This window comes from Sarcophilus harrisii, chromosome 5, assembly GCF_902635505.1.
Source record: "Sarcophilus harrisii chromosome 5, mSarHar1.11, whole genome shotgun sequence".
Taxonomy (NCBI): domain Eukaryota; kingdom Metazoa; phylum Chordata; class Mammalia; order Dasyuromorphia; family Dasyuridae; genus Sarcophilus; species Sarcophilus harrisii.
This window is the reverse complement of record NC_045430.1, coordinates 89,022,820-89,044,603: the sequence shown is the minus strand read 5'-3', so window position 1 is coordinate 89,044,603 and position 21,784 is coordinate 89,022,820. Positions and strand designations below refer to the sequence as shown.

General features: G+C 42.4%; 1 protein-coding gene across 1 annotated transcript; it reads right to left on the bottom strand.

The window, feature by feature from the left end:
- Positions 1-35: 35 nt before the first annotated feature.
- On the bottom strand, positions 36-13,748 carry ITGB7 (integrin subunit beta 7; the record flags this gene model as incomplete). Its single annotated transcript, XM_031940182.1, has 11 exons — positions 36-750; positions 1,134-1,294; positions 1,400-1,608; positions 1,718-1,934; positions 2,031-2,254; positions 8,604-8,797; positions 9,049-9,192; positions 10,456-10,545; positions 10,653-10,748; positions 12,932-13,090; positions 13,431-13,748. Coding segments are annotated over 11 exons (1,887 nt in total), but the record flags the coding sequence as incomplete, so codon positions are not given.
- Positions 13,749-21,784: the final 8,036 nt, after the last annotated feature.

The following is a 21,784-nucleotide window of genomic DNA, read 5'->3' as shown; positions in this document are numbered from 1 at the left end:
TTGGCATCTTCATTTCAGCTCCACTTTTCACCCTATCATTCCTTGCCTACCTATGGGTTTAACCAATGTCAGGCGGTTCACGATGCTGTCCTTTGCTACAGAGGGACAATAGGGTAGAGATGGTGGACTTAAGAAGGGGAAGATCTCCAAAGGTCCTGAATATAAACAACCATCTAAACAAGAAACCTACACTCTTCAGAATCAGGCAAAAGCAGCTGTCTACTTAGGATAGCCCTCTGGTGGCTTCAGTACAATAGTTTTAATTTGAGAAGGACTCTTTTGGGTAGAGAAAGTGCCCTGGCCTTTGTGGGGTGAGGGAGGGTTTGGGGGTTTTTTTTGGTGAGGCAATTGGAGTTAAGTGACCCCAGAATCACACACCTAGTAAATGTCTGAGACTGAATTTAAACTAACATCCTAACTTCAGGGCCAGTGCTCTGTCCTCTATTGCCATCTAGCTGCTCTCCCCCTTGCACTTTTTTTAAAAGCATATTTTTGGGGTAGGAAGTGGACAAAGGGATTGGGTGGTAGAGAGCTCTGACTAAGGAACCCCTCAGCTTGGCCATTGTGTGGGGAACAAGGATGGGAAACGAGTCCTGAGAAGACCCCCGAGTCAGGTTTAAGAGAGGCCCTGTTGCTGTTGTGTGAAAGGGTGAGCTTCTGCCTGTGCATGGCTCCTTACTGCAGGTTCTCGTTCTGGAATCGAGGATTGATGGTGGTAGTGACAGCACTTCTATAGAGAGGGTTGTCCTTCTAGGTACAAATGAGAAGACAGCAATGGGATGAGGGTGGCAAAAACTAGTAAGGGAAGATTCTGTCTTCCCTAGTCCAAGGTTCTCGTGAAACTCAGACTGCCGTGGATTCCGGCATGACAAATTGGAGTGAGAAGGGACAGAAGCGGGACAAGACAGAAAGAACTATGGGACAGGCCCCAGGTTGTGGGGCCAGTGGAGGGTGCTGTAAGTAAGCAGTCAGAGTGAGGGATGTGAAGCAGTGAGGGAGCCGCTAAGGTTGGCTGTGGAGCTTTCCTTGCTCCTGTGGGGACCAATAAGTTACAAAGTGACTCAGAGAAGAGGAGAGCTCTGGGGGCAGGAAATAGGAAAAGGGTGGGAGGGAGAACAAGAGTAGCTCCTCACCTGGTTCCAGTTAAGTTGCTTCCTTTCCTTTTCAAACCGATTGTACTCTCTCCGGTCATAGATTTCCACGGTGAGTCGATAGGCCAGGACAAGCAGCAACCCCACTGCCACGATGCCCCCTGTACAGCCCAGCACAATGGCCTGGGTGTGGTCTGCTCCTCCTGAAAAGGGGAAGATTGGCTTCCAGAGGGCGCCTCGGCTCTGCCCACACACAAGATTCACCCCCCTTCCCCACGGCCCCCCATGGCAGTTCCACCTGTACTCACTCTCTCGAGATTTCACCCTCAACACAACCTTGCCCTCGGCCTCGCTCTCCACCACAAAGAAGAGCAGCTGGTTGTCCACACTCCTCTCCTTGCACCAACCGTCATCTGGCACGGACATTGGGCCCACTGTGACGTTGGCATGGGCACAGGCCAGACTGCAGTTGCTGGCCAGGGGCCCCGTCTTGAAGGCCCCGCACTCGGCACAGTCCCTGTCCCACCGAAGCCAAGAATTACTCGCTGCACTCCCCAGGAATCCCTCCTCCCCAAATGCCCCCCAGCTGGGTGCACAGGCAATACCCTGGCACCCACCCTCTTCACCTGTGCCTCTCACACGCTGTCTTGCAGCCTGGGCACTGATCACACGTGGCACCGTAGTAACCCTCCAGGCACTGGCACTGGTTACAGCGACAAGAGCCATGTCCACTGCAGAGCCCGCGCGGGCTTTCGCACCTGCTCGTCTCCTTGCTGCACTCACAGGCTTGGCCCGTGTGGTTGGCGTCGCAGTGGCAGACCCCACAGCGGCACTGGCCAAAGCCTGCAGCGGGAGAAAGGGAAACAGGCAGAGATGGAGACTCCCCGGGGGTCCCCGGACCGTCCCACTCAGCCAGTGTCTCCTAGAGCCAGCAGTCACCTGCACAGAGGATGCCTTCGTGCCGCTCACAGCTGGCGTTGTCACACTCGCAGAGGTCCCCGGAGCTCTGCCCGTTGCAGCTGCACCGGCCGCACCAGCACTGACCCTTCCCGCTGCAAAGGGGCCCCGTCCCGTTGGGCGCTCGGCAGCCAGCCTCCAAATCCGGGGAAGACAACTCGGCCTCGGAGCACTCACACAGGCGACCAACGCGGCCTGGAGCACAGCTGGGGGAGAGGTGGGAGGACAGAGCAAGAGAAAAGGATTTGGAGGGACTGCTATAACCCACAGCCTTCTCCCTCAGCATCCTCCAGGCCCTACATTCTTCCTTCTGTGTTCCTCTTTCTAATCAAGGGAGACTTAAAATGACAATGGGAGAGGGCGAAAGCCGACATCTATCACCAATCCAGATACCAGAGGTGTACAATGGTGAGAAGATTTCACGGAAATACTATCCAAGAAAAGATCCAGTAACAAAAACTATGGTCTCAGATTTCTAGCCAAGGTGTACATAATATTCAAAGCGAATTAACATGATACGGTACATTCAATTTTATGGCTATCACTGAACTTTGGTGATTGGGAACTCAGAACTGAAATATGGCTTTAGAAGGAGTATATTTGCACTCAACTGAAACAATATGTTAGAAGCAGCAGTGTTTACAAGATACACTCTCGTGACCAAGAGGAGAAATTTGAGTGAGAATCATTGAAAAGATCCAGAGAAGCAATATTGTTGTGTAAGTAAACTATTGATCAACTAGTCAAAAGGAGGAAATAGAGGAGGAATTGGGAAACAGGTCACAAGTCTGGTACAAAAGTATGAGAAAAGAATGATGGGAACCTTCTGCCCATCCAGAGTCTGCTGAAGCACTCTCTCTCTCTCTCTTCCTCACTCTCTCTGTCTCTCTCTGTGTCTCTCTGTCTCTCCTCTCTCTCTTCCTCATTCTTTCTGTCTCTCTCTCTCTGTCTCTCTCTGTCTCTCTCTGTCTCTCTCTTTCTCTCTCTCTCTCTCTCTCTCTCTCTCTCTCTCTCTCTTTCTCTGTCTTCTCTCTCTAACAAAAGAAAGGTAGCTAATTCATTCTTGATTTGACTTAGTCATAATTTGATTTTTTTAAACATGGAAGAAGTGACTAGGGGAATTGTTCTTTGTGGCTTGATTCTGATCAATAAAGAGGAACTGATTATTGAATTAAATATCATAAGAACTTTAGAAGGGTTCTTATCTTAAATATTTATGAAAGAAAATTAGTTGGGCAAAGCTTGATATTAGCTTTTGATTGATTGAAAACAAACTTCAAAAAGTCAAAATAAAAAAAATAAGTTGGATATTAGGGCTTAAAATTCTAAAGGGTAAATGGGAAGCACTCAAGAATGCAATTTTAAATATTAAAAAAAATGAAAAATTCCTATAAAAAAAGAGACACTGTTTCAAGAGTCTAATGTGGTTGCATAGGAAAGGTACTCAGGAATCAAATTAAGTTTTTAAAACATACATACAAACACAAATTTTACTGAAATTATTTGTTATGATGTGAAAGTATCTTTGGGTTCTCAAAAAAGTGGACAATTTGGCAGGTTCTATTAAGCTCATAATGCAGAGTCTCATCACCAGCAGGTTGGACCATTCGATTATGAATTCTTTGGCCATAGTGATCCTGAAATAGGTAAGAAAAAAAATACAGTCCTGTGCAGCCCAATCTCACAGTGAACTTGACTATTTCAATCAACAAATGTTTACTAACACCTACCATGTATCAGATGCTGTTAGGCAGGCCAGAAAATCCTAAGAGCCACATTGTTTTTTAGACCATCTATAACATTACCTTAAATACTGGCATTCTAACAGTGATATTTTGTCCAATGACCAGCAGTTAGAATGAAATAAACTTTTATTAAGTGACTGCTGTGTACTACTGAGCACTGTGCAAAGTGCTTTTTACAAATATAATCTCACTTGATTCCCACAACAGTCTTAAGAGGTAAATGGTATTATTATCCCCATTTGTATAGTTAAAGTTAAATGCTTTTTCCAGGCTGCAACGACTAGTAAGTGCCTGAGGTCACATTTAAACTCAGGTTTTCCTGACTCCAGAGCCAACACTATCTACTGTCCCACCTAACAAGTGGTTTAATCCATACTGACATTCTCATTATAAATGAAACCAGAAGACAAAGGGAATTTGTAGCTCAGTGAAAGAATATTTCACAGGTTCTTGTTTAAAAGGCAAGCAAAGGTTTTTCAGTGTGCTCAAAAAGATGCAGAATTTCAAGGTTCATTCAATCACCTTACCTCTCAGTGATTATGATAAATATAAACAGAATAGAAGTGAATTGTAAATTATATGCCAACATCTGTTGTAATAAATAACTGAAAAAAATTCTATAAAAATCCTGAAAGCCTCCCAACTAAGTTAATACAATATTGAAATTTGGTGATTCAGTACAAAGGTGAACAGCAAGGAATGGATAGTGAAAAGTATGGCAGAAACTATGGTTTAGGATTTAGTCATTAAAAAAAAGGCAAAAGACTTGTAGAAACCTCAAACTTACATATCATGAGGTGGTGGGATGGAGATGCTGGATAGGATTTGTTATCAAAATGCATTTATACCAAAATCAGCTGTTTGGTGGAAAAAAAAAAAACCAGAACATTGTACACAGAACCAGAACATTGCAGAACCAGAACATTGTACACAGTAACAACAACATCAGGTGCCGATCAACTATGATAGACTTATTTGGCTCTTCTCAGAAATACAACGATTCAAAACAGTTCCAAAAGACTGCTGATAGAAAATGCCATCACATCCAGAGAAAGAACTATGGAGTCTGAATATAGATCAAAGCATATTATTGCAACTTTTTTTTGGCTTTTGTTTTCCCCTTTTGTTCTGATTCTTCTTTCATAACATGATTAATGTGGAAATATATTTACCATTATTGCACATACATATTATATCAGATTGCTTGCTGTCTTGAGGAGGAAGAAAGAAAAAATTGGAAGCTAAAAATCTTACAAAAATAAAAGTTGAAAACTATCTCTACATGTAATTGGGAAAAATAAAATATTATTAAGTGGGGAGGGGCTTGATGAGCAGGATGCTTTCAGAAAAAAAAAAAACTTAAATGAACTGAGGCAAAGTGAAATGATCAAAACCAGGAGAATATTGTAAATGATAGCATCTGAATGCAGATCAAATCATATCTTTTCTTTTCTTTATTCTTCTTGGGATTTTTTGGTCTGTTTTCTTTTGCAACATGACTAACATGGAAATATGTTTTGCATGACTGTACATGTATAACTTATATCAAATTGCTTGTTTTCTCAATGAAGAAGGGAAAGGAGGGAAAGAGAGAGAATTTGGAACTCAAAAAATTTTAAAAACAAATGCCTAAAACTTTTTAAATATAATTGGAGGGAATAAAATAAAGTACATTAAAACTGTTTACACACAACAGCGAGTTCAAATTAATAGCTAACAACTTAGAACTTAAAGTCAGACTTTAAAAGACATGGTGATAGGCTAAACAGGATGATTCTATTAAAATATAAATATTACAATAGGCATTAATATAAAGTCCTACATTGCAATTCAAAAAACCCAATTGAACAAATAAAGGACAAGGGAGACAAGGTTAGACAATATGAAAAATACAAAAAAGATCTGAAAGTTTTAGTGGATAACAAACTTGATATATACCCAGAGCGTGACAAGGACACCAAAACAGGTAATATGATCTTAGGCTGCATCAAGAAAAGTACAGAAAGAGTTAGATGTACTCTATCCTAGTCAGATCATATCTGGCATATGATGACAATTCATATTAAACTAGATCTTGAAGCTTATTTGACCTTATCCCCATTAAACTGATAAGAAAACAAAAACTCAGGGAACTTAAGTTGCCTTCAGTCACTTTGCTAGACCATCCTGAATGCAAATCCAGAGAATATTGGATGTATTCTCTACTTGTGTTCAATATAGTTACCGCCCTGTCAGGAAGGACTTCCATAAACTAGAAAATAGCCAGAATGTCAAGGATACTGGAGCCCACAAAAGGACTGATTAAAGAAACCAGACATGATCAGTCTGGAAAGAAAATAATTTAGGGGGACACATTATGGGTCTGTATCTCAAGGAAATCATAAAGGAGAGAAAATGTTTGTAGCAGCTCTTTATGTGATAGCAAAGAATTGGAAAATCAGTAAATTTGTTCATCAACTAGGAAGTGACTGAACAAGTTGTGGTATGTGAAGCTAATGTTCTATATTGTTCAATTTTTAAAAATGGACAAACTGATCTTAGAAAGGCCTGGAAAGATTTATATGAACTGATGCTGAGCAAAACAAACAGAATCAGAAATACATTGTACACAATAATAGCAAAAATGTGTCATGATCAACTATGAAACACTTGGTTCAGTGATCCAAAGCAGTCCCAATGGACTGCATGGAAAATGCCATCTGCATCCAGAAAAAGAATTAAGGAGATTGACTGTAAATCAACACATGCTACAATCACTTCTTTTTTCTGTTATTTTTTTTTTTAATCTCTCCCGTGGCTTTTCTCTTTTGCTTTTATTTTTCTCTCCCAACATGATTTATAAAGCAATTTGTATTTTAAATAAATAAATAAACTGGGGAAAAATAATTTAAAGGGGCACATGATCAATACTTCATACCAGATGCTAGAATATTTTAGCTCAAAATAAAACTCAAGGGACATCCATCAGTTGGAGAATGGCTAAATAAGTTATTTATTATTATTAATGTACGGAATATTATTGTTCTATAAGAAATGATGAACAGACTTATTTCAGAAAAAGCTGGAAAGATACATGAACTAAGTAAAGTAAACAGAACCAAGAGAAGACTGTCCACATAACAAGATTATATGATGATCACCATGTGGTGATTCAAGACAATTCCAATAGACTTGGAAGATACCATCTGCATTCAGAAAGAGGATTATGGAGACTGAATGTGGATCCCAACATAGTATTTTCACCTTTTTTTTGTTTGTGTTTTCTTTCTTGAGTTTTTTTTCCTTTTTGGTCTGATTTTTCTTGCATATGACAAATGTGGAAATATGTTTAAAAATATTATACATGATATAGGTTATAACCTATATCAGATTGCTTGCCACCTTGGGGAGGTGGGAGATGAAGTAGGGAAGAAAAAAAAAATCAGGGACACAAAATCTTAAAAATATGAAATGAGATGATTCAGACCAGTTCCAATGATCTTGTGATGAAGAGAGCCATCTACACCCACAGAGAACTAAATAGGAACTAAGTGTGGATCACACATAGCATTTTCATTTTTTTTGTTCTTTGCTTGCATTTTATTTTCTTTCTCATTTTTTTTCCTTTTTGATTTATTTTTTCTTGTGCAGCAAGATAATTGTATAAATATGTATGTATGTTTTTGTTTTTCTTCCCAGGTTATTTTTACCTTTCTAAATCCAATTTGTCTTGTGCAACAAGAGAAATGTATAAATATGTATACATATATTGTATTTAAGATATACTTTAACATGTTTAACATGTATGAGACTGCTTGCTATCTAGGGAAGGGGAGGAGTGAAGGAAAAGAAAAGTTGGATCAGAAGTGTTTGCAAGGGTCAATATTTTTCAACATTTCAACATTCAACCATGCATTATGTTCTGTCAATAAAAAGCTATAATAAAAAAAGAAAATGTAAAAAAAAGAAAAGAAAAAACAAATAAATATGTATGCATATATTGAATTTAACATATATTCTTACCATGTTTGACATATATTGGATTGATTGCTATCTAGGGGAGAAGGGGGAAAGAGGGAAATTGGAACACCAAGTTTTGCAAAGGTTAATGTTGAAAAATTATCCATGCTTATCTTTTTAAAATTAAAAACTTTTAATATAAATAAATAAATAATTTTAAATGGATGTTGAAAACTATCTTTTATATGTATTTGGAAAAAAATAAAATATTATTGAGAAAAAATAAAACTCAAATGTTTCATAACAATTCAAGAGCTACCTCCCATAAATAGTATAATCTGTCTTAGTCGAGATAGTGGGTTCTCTATCATCGGTCAGGGATGCTATAGAATGGATCCCTGTTTGGATACCGACTGAATAGGCAACCTCTGAATTTTCTTCCAATTCTGGGATTCCCTCATGGGTGCCTTCCCCCCCCTCCTTTACCCCTCCTCAGCATCAATCCCAATTTCTACCCCCTCAATGTTTCTCTAGTTTCTACTCTTCTCCCCTCAATATTGCCTCAGGTCCAACCCCTTTTCTCCCTAAATGCTCCCCAGCTCCTTCCTCTCACCCTTCTATTCCCCAACCTTACCAAAAAAGAATAATGGTGAACTAAGACCCTGGCAGTTTCTCAGGATACAGAAGGGGAAAGGGTAAACAACCTGAGGAACAGGAGAATATCAGGAGGAGAATCCTGGAATGCTGAGTATCAAGGGATAGAATTGAGGGTAAGCCATGGGTTATCTGTGGATGAATTGTGGGAGAAAAGTCTGGACAGAGGCAGCTCTAAGAGGGCAGGAATGACTGGAGGGGAGGGGCAATGTCTCACCTGCAGACTCCACACTGGAGGTCGCCTTGGCCATGGCTGCAGTGGGGGGCTTGTAACTGTACATCACTGCAGTTACAGTCACACAAGGTGTGCAGCTCCACGCTCACCTCCTCAGAGAATCCAAGAACCCGGAGCTTCAGGAGATGGGGTGTGGGGAGGCAGCTAGTAGCATGGATATTTACCCAGAAACTCACCTGGTGGAAGGAGACAAGGTCAGAACAGAAAATCCAAGCGGGAGGGAAGAACACGGAGGTCTGAGTATTTTATACACACACACACATATAAATACTCAGCCTCCAAAATCTCAAATCACTCTTATATAGCAATTCAGTAAAGCCCCCCAACAAGGAGCAGGGTCCCTGTTTTTCCTCCATTCCTGACAACATTTATCCCTTTATCCCCCAAACCCACATTGTTCTATTTCCCACCACTGCTCCCATCTCACCGTTTGGTTAATTTGGACTTGACTACATTGGCCTTGATCATCTTTGCCTTCCCTTATCTCAGAACTACCACACTGGGACTCATAAGAAATGTGGATCCCAGGAGGAGGTGGTGAGTGCTCCAGAGTCACAGTGGAAGACAGCCTCTGGAGAGGAGAAAGGGTTGAGAATCACAATGTGGAAATGAACCTCTCCTTCCTCCCCCTCATCCTGACCCCACATAAAACTCCCACTAGTCCAACAGCCAGTTCCTAACCTCCTTACCCATCTTATGAACCCTTTTTTATTCAACACAAGAAAATAAAAATTTATTAAGTTTCATGCATTAGTTCTACAAAACAAGAGAGTTTGAATACAATGTCCCTGCCCTCACAGAATTAAGAATTAAGACAGTGTAAATCAAAAATCAGTGGTCTAAAGCTCCGGAAACTGCATGCTACTATTCCCCACATGAGTTTGGACAAATCCCTACCCCTGGACCTCAAGTTCCCAATTGCAAAACAAGGGGATTGAGCTGGAAATAAGGGGTTCTCTACAATCCACAGCCCTTTTGCTGTTTTTGTATCATCCATAAGCTAAGAAGAATTTTTTTATTTTTAAATCTTTTTTTTTTCTATTTAAACATATTAAGATCATTCTTAACTCATGGGGCATGAAAACAGAGTGCTGGTTTGCCCTCAGGGGTAGTTTGCTGATCCCTGGTCTAGAAGATGATCTTTAAAGAAGTCCCTTCCTACAAGTCTTTTTGGGGGAAAGAATTGCCATGCAATAGAAATACTAAAAGATATAAGCAGATTCATAAGGAAACATGTAAAAAAAAATGTACACATATAACCAAAAAAAATTGTGTTTTTATGTTTAACTGGGGAAAATTTTTAAAAATACTTTTAAGATATAAGCAAATTAAATTAGATTTGCTCTACTGGACTGTAAATTGTTAGAGATTAAGGACTATATCTTATTTGTCTATGTATTTTGTGTGTTGCCACACAATAGAAATACTAAAAGATATAAACAGATTCATAAGGAAATATGTAAAAAAAAATGAATGGACATGTATAACCAAAAAAAAGTTGTGTTTTTATGTTTAATTGGGAAAATTTTTAAATACTTTTTAAAAAGATATAAGCAAATTAAATTAGATCTGCTCTACTAGACTGTAAATTGAGATTAAGGACTATATCTTATTTGTCTATGTATTTTGTGTGTAATAGGGGCAAAGGAATGAAGTGAGTGATTATGGTTCAATTATAGTATATGAATTCAAGAAAAGATTTCTTCCTCTTTGTTCTTCCTCAAGGCCCTTGAAGGGTGCCCTTCTCCGTCCCCAACCTCACCCCCATGCATCTTCTTTGCTCTTCCAGTCCCTGTGTTCTTCTCCCCTCCCCATGATGTGGTTCCAGCCTTACGTTGTATGCATCCATGATGAGCTGTACAACATTACTGGAGTCCTCACTCAGCTCCCCCACAGCTGACTTAGGGATCAGCTTACTCAACTCCTAAGGAATCACAGGAATCATTAGAGGTTTTAAAGTGGGGAGAAGCTGAGAAGAGTGGAAGGATGGAAATGGAGGATATAAGAGTATGGGGTCAAGAAAAGCTTCACCTTGTAGACTGGCAATGCAGGACTAGTTACAGCAAAGATGGGCTGGATGTTGGCAGCAGATAGAACATGGGCTACTTGACCCACAGAAGGGTAGTCCTGAGGAACAGAAAGATAGAATAATTTTACATATACATATATACATTTATGATAGCCATGGGAGTGGGGGGGAAGGAATGAAAAAAGAAATTTGCATGATTAGTTTCTTATATATTTAAAAAGGAATAACAAATTGTACCTAATAGATTTTCAGTTCCATATGCAATCATCTTTTTAAAAATTATACAGTTTTATGAAAATGCTTGTTTTATTCCATAAATTAAAAATAAAATAAAATTTAAAAATACAAATAATGTACTCTGTAAAACTTATTTTTAAAAAAAGGAAAAGGAAACAGGTTGTTCCCATAAACCCATGATCACCTCCATTCTGGATGTCCTGAACCCCTTTTGGCAGTGTCTGGTAAAACCTATGAATCCCTTCTCAGAAGAATGTTTTTAAATTTATTAAAAAAAAACAAACACATAGGATTTTAACGAAAACTAATTCTATTGAAAGATAGTGATCTTTTTTTTTTTTAATTCAAGGACCCTAGATGAAGATTTACTATTCTAGGAGGGGAGGACTGACCTGTGGCTAGGTAGTTCCAGGGAACAGAGAGGCAGAGAATGAAAGGGACCTGGCTGAAAGGGGCTATAGATGGTGAAAAAGTTGGGGCTTATCTACACTCAGAGAGAGGACTGTGGGAACTGTGGGTGGATCACAACAAAGCATTTTCACTTCTTTTGTTGTTATTTGCTTAAATTTAATTTTCTTTCTCATTTTTCCCCCCTTTCCGATCTGATTTTTCTTGTGCAGAAAGACAGTTGTATAAATATGTATACCTATCTTGAATTTACATATGTTTTTACCATGTTTAACATATATTGGATTACTTGTCATCTAGGGGAGGAAGGAAGAGGGGAGAGAAATTGGAATACAAAGTTTTGTAAGGATCAGTGGTTTAAAAAAATTACCCTTGCATATGTTTTGAAAATAAAAAGCTTCAATAAACTGGGAAAATATTTTTACAGTCAAAGGTTCTGATAAAGGCCTCATTTCCAAAATATATAGAGAATTAACTCTAATTTATAAAAAATCAAGCCATTCTCCAATTGAAAAATGGTCAAAGGATATGAACAGACAATTCTCAGATGAAGAAATTGAAACTATTTCTAGTCATATGAAAAGATGCTCCAAGTCATTATTAATCAGAGAAATGCAAATTAAGACAACTCTAAGATACCACTACACACCTGTCAGATTGGCTAAGATGACAGGAAAAAATAATGATGATTGTTGGAGGGGATGCGGGAAAACTGGGACATTGATGCATTGTCGGTGGAGTTGTGAACGAATCCAACCATTTTGGAGAGTAGTTTGGAACTATGCTCAAAAAGTTATCAAACTGTGCATACCCTTTGATCCAGCAGTGTTACTACTGGGATTATATCCCAAAGAGATTATAAAGAAGGAAAGGGACCTGTATGTGCACGAATGTTTGTGGCAGCCCTTTTTGTAGTGGCTAGAAACTGGAAACTGAATGGATGTCCATCAGTTGGAGAATGGCTGAATAAATTGTGGTATATGAAAATTATGGAATATTACTGTTCTGTAAGAAATGACCAACAGGATGATTTCAGAAAGGCCTGGAGAGACTTACACGAACTGATGCTGAGTGAAATGAGCAGGACCAGGAGATCATATATACTTCAACAACAATACTATATGATGACCAGTTCTGATGGACCAGGCCATCCTCAGCAATGAGATCAACCAAATCATTTCTAATGGAGCAGTAATGAACTGAACTAGCTATGCCCAGAAAAAGAACTCTGGGAGATGACTAAAAACCATTACATTGAATTCCCAATCCCTATATTTATGCACACATGCATTTTTGATTTCCTTCACAAGCTAATTGTACAATATTTCAGAGTCTGATTCTTTTTCTACAGCAAAATAACGTTTTGGTCAGGTATAATTATTGTGTATCTAATTTATATTTTAATATATTTAACATCTACTAGTCATGCTGCCATCTAGGGGAGGGGGGGGGGGGTAAGAGGTGAAAAATTGGAACAAGAGGTTTGGCAAATGTTAATGCTGTAAAGTTACCCATGTATATATCCTGTAAATAAAAGGCTATTAAATAAAAAAAAAAAGAAAAGAAAAAGCTTCAATAAAAATTTTCTTAAAAAGAGGTAGGGCTTAAGGTGAGAAGGGAGAAAAGGGGCTCTCACAAAATCTCGGCTTCGGCTATAGAAACCATTAGCATCCAGGTGGCAGTGTCCATCACTGGGCATGAAGATACCACCCAACTTTCCATCCCCGGCCGTGTGGAATATGTCATCTGATGTAAATACCAGCAGCCGGGATACGTTTCTCCAGCCAATCTGCTCCTGAGGTACAAGAGTGAGACAATGAGGTGAGGGGGAAATTAGATATCTCCTGGCCACCTCTCTGACAACTACTGACATTTGAGACTCTCAGAGATCCATTTGTCCACAGCTTTGCCTTTACAGTTTCCTTTTTTCCCTCCAAACCCTCTCAGCCCTTTATTCATGAAATTCTCTGCCATTCCTATCCCTTTGTCCCCAGCATCCCTATCTTCCTCCAGGCCCCCTGAGTTGTTCACAATTTGTCTTCTTAGGTTTGAGTACCCACCCTCCCAAGCCTTTAGTTCCCCTCAATTTCCAGCATGTCCTTTTTCTCCCTCACAACATACACACACATACACACCTGGCAGAGGGCAGCCTGCAAGATGGCATCAAAACCCCCTTCAGGTGAGTCGAGGTTCCCCGACACACTTTGCTGCTCCACCTTATACTCAAAGGCAGAGGCGTTATCGGTGAGGGGCAGCACGTGTCTGAAACTAAAGGGTGGCTGGCATTTTTCTAGGCGTGAGGGGCATGGATGTTGAAGCTTGGAAGGTATTGTATTCACAAAAGGCAATACTGTCTTGTCCACAAAGGAACCAAAGCCTGGAACAGTGAGAAGAAAAGAATCTCTAGGAAATGGAGGGGAGAGGAAGCAGTCGCTCCCCTGGAAGGAGGGGATTCAGACCTACTATAAGGGTGGTAAATTTTAGTTGATACATTCAGAACCACAGAATCTCAGTACTAAAAAGGACTTGTCAGTGTGTCAGGGATAGTCAATCTGTACCTAAATATCCAGACAAGTTATTGTTTAACTCCTATTTTTAGGGGGGGTGTACACAGCTGGACTCAGGTCCTCTGAACTCCAGATCTGATGCTCTATCCACTACACCACCTAATTCCTACTTACTGCTAGGAAGGGGACTCCACTTATCTCCTGAGGCAAGCTATTCTACTTTTGGACAATTATAATTTTTTTATTAAAGCTTTTTTATTTATAAAACGTGCATGGATAATTTTTCAGCACTGACCCTTGCAAAACTTTCTGTTCCAAATTATCCCCTCCTTCCTCCACCCCTTCCCCTAGATGGCAAGTAGTCCAATACATGTTAAATATGTTAAAGTATATATTAAATCCAACATATGTATACATATTTATACAGTTATATTCGTGTACAAGAAAAATCAGATCTAGAAAGAAAAAAAACTTGAGAAGGAAAACAAAATGCAAGCAAACATCAACAGAAAGCGTGAAAATGCTACGTTGTGGTTCACACTCAGTTCCCACAGCCCTCTCTCTGGGTGTATATATACATCCAGAGACACTGGACAATTATAATTGTTAAGAACATTCCCCCACAAATCAGGCATAAAACTGTCTTTACAATATCCATTCAGAACAAATCTCTTCCTCTTTCTGATCTTCACATAGTTGAATATAGTGGATAGATACGGGGTGCATCAAATATTGGGAAAAAGAAGGAATTAAGAGCAAAATCTGTAGAACAGACTTTGGTATGGAATGGATAAAATGGATAACTGGAGGATCCTAAGGGAGTAGGAAGTAATTAGAAAGTTGTAAAGGTCAGAAATTCATAAAAATTGAGGAATAAACAAAGTTTGAGAAAAGGGAAAAAAATGACTGGGAAAGTAGGTCTAAAAGGAAGAAAGGGGCCATGGAGAGAGAGTTTGGGGATGGAAGTTGTTTAATAATGATTCTCAAGCTTTTGTTCTCATTATCTTTATACTATTAAAAACTATTAAACTTACAAAAGTTTGTAAAATACAAATTTACCATATCAAAAATAAAAATTAATTTTGAATCTTTAGCCCCTCTAAAAGGGTTTCAGAGACCCCTCAGGATTCTCTGGATCATATTTGGAGAACTACTATTAGTTTAAAGAATAGAAAAGAGAACAGGGCTCTGACTGTGGAGCTCAACTTAGGGCTGAGATGGAAGGTCACAGTGAGTTTTGTACAAAGCTACGTCCAAGGCTGATTTCAGAAAGGCCTGAAAAGACTTACATGAACTGGATGCTAAGTGAAGTGAATAGAACCAAAAGAACATTGTACACTGCAAAAAGATTATGTGATCAATCAACTGTGATGTACTCTTTTCAACAATGAGGTGATTCAAGGCAATTCCAATAGACTCGTGATGGATACAACCATCTGTATCCAGAGAGGACTGAGACTGAAGGTGGATTACAGCATAGTATTTTCACCTTTTTTGAAGTTTTTTGTTTGTTAGGTATTTTTTTCCTTTTTTGATCTGATTTTTTTCTTCTACATGATAAATATGGAAATATTTTTAGAAGAATTGCACATCGCATACCCTTTGACCCTGCAGTGTTACTACTGGGCTTATCCCAAAGAGATCTGAAAGAAAGGAAAGGGACCTGTATGTGCAAGAATGTTTGTGGCGGCCCTGTTTGTAGTGGCCAGAAACTGGAAACTGAATGGATGTCCATCAATTAGAGAATGACTGAATAAATTGTGGTATATGAATATTATGGAATATTATTGTTCGGTAAGAAATGACCAACAGGATGATTTCAGAAAGGCCTGGAGAGACTTACACGAACTGATGCTGAGTGAAATGAGCAGGACCAGGAGATCATTATATACTTCAACAACAATACTATATGATGACCAATTCTGATGGACCAGGCCATCCTCAGCAACGAGATCAACCAAATCAGTTCCAATAGAGCAGTAATGAACTGAACCAGCTACACCCAGCAAAAGAAATCTGGGAGATGACTATGAACCACTACATAGAATTCCCAATCCCTCTATTTTTGTCCACCTGCATTTTATTTCTTTCACAGGCTAATTGTACACTATTTCAAAGTTCAATTCTTTCTGTGCAGCTAAATAACTATTTGGACATGTAGATATATATTGTATTTAACTTATACATTAACATATTTAACATGCATTGGTCAACCTGCCATGTGGGGGAAGGGATGGGGGGAAGGAGGGAAAAAGTTGGAACAAAAGGATTTGCAACTGTCAATGCTGAAAAATTACCTATGCATATATCTTGTAAATAAAAAGCTACATTAAAAAAAAGAAGAATTGCACATCAAAAATGTTTGTAGCAACAAAGAATTGGAAAATTAGTAGATGCCCAACAATTGGGGAATGGCTGAACAAGTTGTGGTATATGAAGGTAATGGAAATATTGTTCTATTAAAAATGATGAACAGGCTGATTTTAGAAAGGCCTGGAAAAATTTACATGAACTGAAATTCATTATCAGAAATACCTTGTACTCAATAACAGCAATAACAACTATAAAAGAATTGGTTCTACTCAGTGATCAATTGAGCAAAAGCAATTCCCATTGACTTTGGATAGAAAATGCCATCTGCACCCAGAAAAAGTACTAAAGAGACTGAGTATAAATCAATACATGCTATGTTCATTTCTTTTTTCCGTTTTTTTTTTTAATCTCTCCCATGGTTTTTCCCTTTTGCTCTGATTTTCTCTCCTAACATGATTCATAAAGCAATGTGTGTTAAAAATAAATAAAAAAGAATAAAGAAAGAAGAATTGCACCTGTTTAAGCTATATTAGATTGCTAGCTGTCGAGGGAAGTGGCCAAGTGGAGAGGGAGGGAGAAAAATTTGGAACGCAAAGTTTTGCAAGGGTTTTGCATGTATATTGGAAAAATAATAACATTGTAAATAATATTTAAAAATAAAATAAATAATAATTTATAATAATAAAAATAAATGAATAAATAATTTAAAATAATAAAAATAAATGAATAAATAATTTAAAATAATATTATTATTATAAAAATAAGTGAATGCTTATTAATAATTTAAAAACAAACCAAAACAAAAAGAACAAAGCTACCCGCAAAGTCCCTGCCCTCACTCTGGCAGTGAGCTGGAATATTTTGGGAGAGGGCTCAGACCTGTACAATTCTGGCCTCCAGGTGTGGCCAGCCTCTGGCGTATTCGGTAAAAGGGAGAGTCTGATTTCTACTCGTACAATTATATCGGATTGCTTACTTAAGTCTTTGGGAGGATGGAGAGAGAAAAAAATCTGAAACTCAAAATCTTAGAAAACATTAATTGAAAAAATAAAATGCGCGGAAGGGGGGGTTTGACGGTGTCCGGGTTGGGAGGGAGGTTTACTACCGAGGCAGAGCGGGACTTTGGAATTAGGAGGCCCCGGGGGCGAACCCCAGGTCGTTTTTATCGGTAGGGTCCAGAGGTGTGGCCACTGGATAGCCTCAGGACGGAAGTGACCTTGCAGGCGGGTCTCACCTGTGGAGGAGGAGGGAGGAGGAGGAGGGAGGAGGGAGAAGGAGGAGGGAGAAGGAGGAGGGAGAGGGGAGGAGGAGGGAGGAGGAGGAGGGAGGGAGGGAAAAAAAAGGAAGGGGAAAAAAAGAGAAAAAAGGAGGGAGAGGGGAGAGGAGAAAAGGAGGAGGGGGGAAAAAGGAGGAAAGGAGGAGGGAGGGAGAGGGAGAAGGAGGAGGAAGGAAGGAGGGAAGGAGGGAGGAGGGGAGGAGGGGGGGGAGGGAGGAGGGAAGAGAGGAGGGAGGGAGGAAGGGAGGGAGAGGGGAGGAGGGAGGGGGAGGGAGGGAGGGAGGGGGGGGAGGGGAGGGAGAAGGGAGGAGGGAGAGGGGGAAAAAGGGAGAAAGGAGGGAGGAAGAGGGAGGAGGAGGGAGGGGGGAGGAGGAGGAGGGAGGGGGGAGGGGAGGGAGAGGAGGGAGGGAGGAGGGGAGGAGGGAGGAGGGAAAGGGAGGAGGAGGGGGGAGGGAGGAGGAGGGAGGAGGGAAGGGGGGAGGAGGGGGAAGGAGGAGGGAAAGGGGGAAGGAGGGAGAGAGGAGGGAGGAGGGGAGGGGGGGAGGAGGAGGAAAGGGGAGGGGAGGAGGGAGGGGGGGGGGGGGAGGGGGAGGGAGGGAAAGGGGGAAGGGAGGAGAAGGGGGGGGGGGGGGGGGGGGGGGGAGGGGAGGGAAAGGGGGGGGGGGGGGGGGGGAGGGGGGAGGGGGGGGAAGGGGCCCTCCCCCCCCCGGGGACCCGGGTGGGCCCCGGGCCCGGCCGGGGGCCCGGGCAGCCCTGCCCCCCCCGCCCCCTCCCGGGCCCCCCGGGCCGACCCCCGGGGCCGCCCCGCCCCCCGGGGGGAGCGGGGGGGGGGCCCCCGGCCCCGGCCCGGCCCCCACCAGCGCTCCCGGCCCTGGGGGGGGAGCCCCTCGGGGGGCGCCGGGGCCCGCGCCCGGGGGCGGACCCCTCCCTCCTCCCCCCGCGGCCCTTTCTTGGGCCGGGAGGAGGAAACCCCGGGGCCCCCGCACGCCGCCCGGACTGCGCCCCCGGCTTTCCCTCCGGCCCCCCCGGGGCCCCCGGCCCGCTCCCCCCCAGGGCCTTCCCCGCCGCCCCCGCCGGCGGCCCGCAGCTGGGCGCAAGGGGGAGGGGGTGGCCTCCCCCCCGCCCCGCGCCCCAATACTTCCCCAAGGGGGGGGAAAAGGGAGGACTCCCTCCCGGGGGGAAAGGGCCGGGCCCAGGCGCCCGGCGGATCCCCCCTGGGGGGTCCCCCGGCGGGCCCCGGGGGCGGCTTTCTCCAAAAGGCCCGGGCCAGAAAGAGCCCGTAAGAGAAAGCCCCACTCCGCGTTGAGGGAAAAATGAGGGGGGAAGAAAAGCAAGCAGTGACACTGGGGAAGAGAACATTAGTGGGCAGGCAGACAGGAGAGCCTGGGACAAGGATACAGGGAAGAAAAAAAGAGAAGGGAATGACACTTCTGAGGGCTGAACAGAGCCCGAAAATCAAGGTTAGACTTCCTAAGGATCTCAGGTGAGAGAAGAAAAGGATGAAAGTTTGCAGGGAAATGTTTCCTCCCACCTCATAGGAGGTTCTGAGATGAAGGGTTTCTGACCTGAAAGCAAGATGGTAGCTGATAGGGTTTCTGGAGGACCAGGTGGACTCTTGCTGCAAAACAATGCAAACCAGATATTGGTGCAGGAGTCTTCCAGAAGTAATTACAGCCCAGGAATATGGGGCAGGGGTGAGAGAGAAACAGATAGAGATGTGCCTTTTCTCTTCTTCCCCAACCCCTAGATTTCAGCTTCAGCCTAACCTCAATTCTATGTGGTTGATGTTTGTGTTTGTGGGGGGAGAAATGAAAGCACCTCTGCTGGTTCTGACTCATTTCCTACAAAGCTAGGGGCCTCCACCCTTGTAGAACCCCTAGCTTTGTGGGACAAACTTGAGAGACAATTTGTAATCCTCACCCAGTTACTTACACTAATCTTCTCTTGGAAGGTCAAGGACTTTCCGCTTAGTTCTGTCCCCCAATTCCTCTTCCACCCAACTCTGCCCCTCATCTATTTTTCCTTCAGTTCTTTTTACTCCAAGTCACCTTTTCCATTTCTCTGTCTCTTTCTGTAATAATACATTCTTTCCACCAACCCTACCTCTTCCTTTCTTCCTTCTATTGCTCCTTTCTCTTTGTCCTTCCTCATAATCTTACCTCTTGATCATCAGAGTTCAAATTATGTCTTTTCCCCATAATCCTAATTGGCTCAGCCCATTTCTCTCTCTTCGCTTCCCCTCTCTTCCTTGCGCTTTCTTTTCCTGTTTTCATGCCTCTCAGTCTTCCTTTCTCTTCTGATATCTTCCCATTTCTCTGATTTCTGTGGGTACTAACTCCAGGAGCCTGATTTAGTACTGACACCCCCATTCATAATTATACTGGACCTTGGAGGGATTCTAGGAAATGATGGTACCAATGCCTTTTGGCTTCCTTTCCTTAGAGAATGGGAGTTTGAGCTATTAGCAATAAGAAGCGCTAAGTTGGGGACCCAGGAAGAATTGCAAGTTAAGCTTGGGTTGCTAAAGAAAAGCCTTTCCCTTATCTCTTTTTTCTCCTCCCTGCCTCTCCTCTACCCACCCCAGTCCCTTGCTTAGAGAAAATAAAATCAGAAAGGGTACATGTAGTTAGGAAGTCAGGGCTCAGTAGCAAGAAATGAGTTAGTCAACTTAAAACCTAAGATTCCCTCACTCCTTCCTAGCCTTGGGACTCAGAAGTCTTCCTGCTGGATAGTCGGGGGAGCCCAGATGTCCAGTCATATTAGGTTAGGGATAGTTACAGAGGACAGAGTCTGAACTTGGAAGGGAGTTACAGGTAGAGGGATTGGGTTCTCCAGTTACTCACAGGTGCAGAGCTCTTCCTCTTGCTGTATCTGCCTTTGTGCTATTTACATCTGCCTAGGGGCCTACTAGGGAGGAAGTGACACACCCAGAGTTGGAGGGGGAACTTCTAGTGGGGGGAGATGTTTTTATGTGAGCGGGATGGGGGGAAGGGAAGATAGCTAAAAAATAGCAGAGGGAGAGAGAACCCATGGAGGAAGGACAAAAAAAGGGGGGCAAAGCCCAGGAGAAAGTGGGGGATAATATTGGTTGGGAGCTATTGTAGAAAGAAGGTAGGGAGGATGGCAGATGGAAGATTGGAGGGATGGAGATAAAGTAGATGAAAAAATCTAGAATAAAACTAGAAAGGACATAATGGGAGATGAAGGAAGGTAGAAACTGAAGAGGGCTGTAGAGACTGGAGATCAGAAAGGTCTATGATGGAGCAAAACGAGAGAAAAGATCTATACCTAAGGAGTATAGATTGAATGAGGATGTCAAATTTGACCTTAGGTACATGGTCAAGCAGGATTCAAGACCAAGAGAAATCTCACAGGGGCAGATAAATTTAGGATCTGAGTTCAAATCCATTCTCTGACACTTTCTAAATTACCTGCCCTTTCCCCAAAAATAAAAACTAAATTCTTTTTTGTTTGAGGTAGAAATGTTTTGTTTGTTGTTGGAGGTAAAAATCAATATCCGAGAACTAGGGACAATGATGACGCAAATATTAGGGATGAGAAATGTGTTGGTATGATTCCTTGCCTTCCCCTATAGGTGCAAGGACTAGCAAGGAAAGCCTGGAAGGAAAATAAGTTTTTGTTTGAAGACGTTATGGGGCCCATGGTAACATCTCTGCTCCCTAATTATCTACCCTTGTAATGGCATCCATCCCAGTCATCTCCAGAATTCTTTTCCTCCTGATTCTTAATTTCCCATCTGTGGTCTCTTCTCTCCCGTAGATCCCCACGTCCAGCACCGACCTCTCTGAAAAGTGGCTATTCAACCCCTCACCCCCAGTTCGATCCAGGAAATCAGACACTGATTCTAAGTTGGAGGCTCTCAGGTGGGGAGTATGTGGGTTTGGAAGGATGAGGAAGGTGATGGAGGAAATCGGGAGATCTAATGCAAGCTCTGCAGCTTCCTGGATGTATAGTCCTGTCCAAGGCTCGGTCCCGACACCCACCAGTTTTCTGCCAAGAACGATTTGGGGGGAAGAGAACGTGCAGCTACCCCCTAGTGGCTGTGGGAGGCATAGGTCCAGGTAGGGCTGGGAGAGATTCACCTGGTGCACACACCGATTCTTCCCCTTTCCCAAGATTCCCGATCTGGTTTCCAGATCTCACTCCCTTCAACAGTGTTCTCACCTACCTCTCAGGGGAGGGGGTGGGTAAAGCCCCGGAGTGGGAAAAGGGAGGGAAGGGAAAGAACACCTGCCAGTCTCACTTCGCCCTCAGGCAAGTCTTAAGCCGCCTCCTTCCACTCCCAGCCCCAGCCCCAGCCCCAGCCCCAGCCCCAGCCCCAGCCCCAGCCCCAGCCCCAGCCCCAGCCCCGGCCCCACAGAGTCAGATGCCA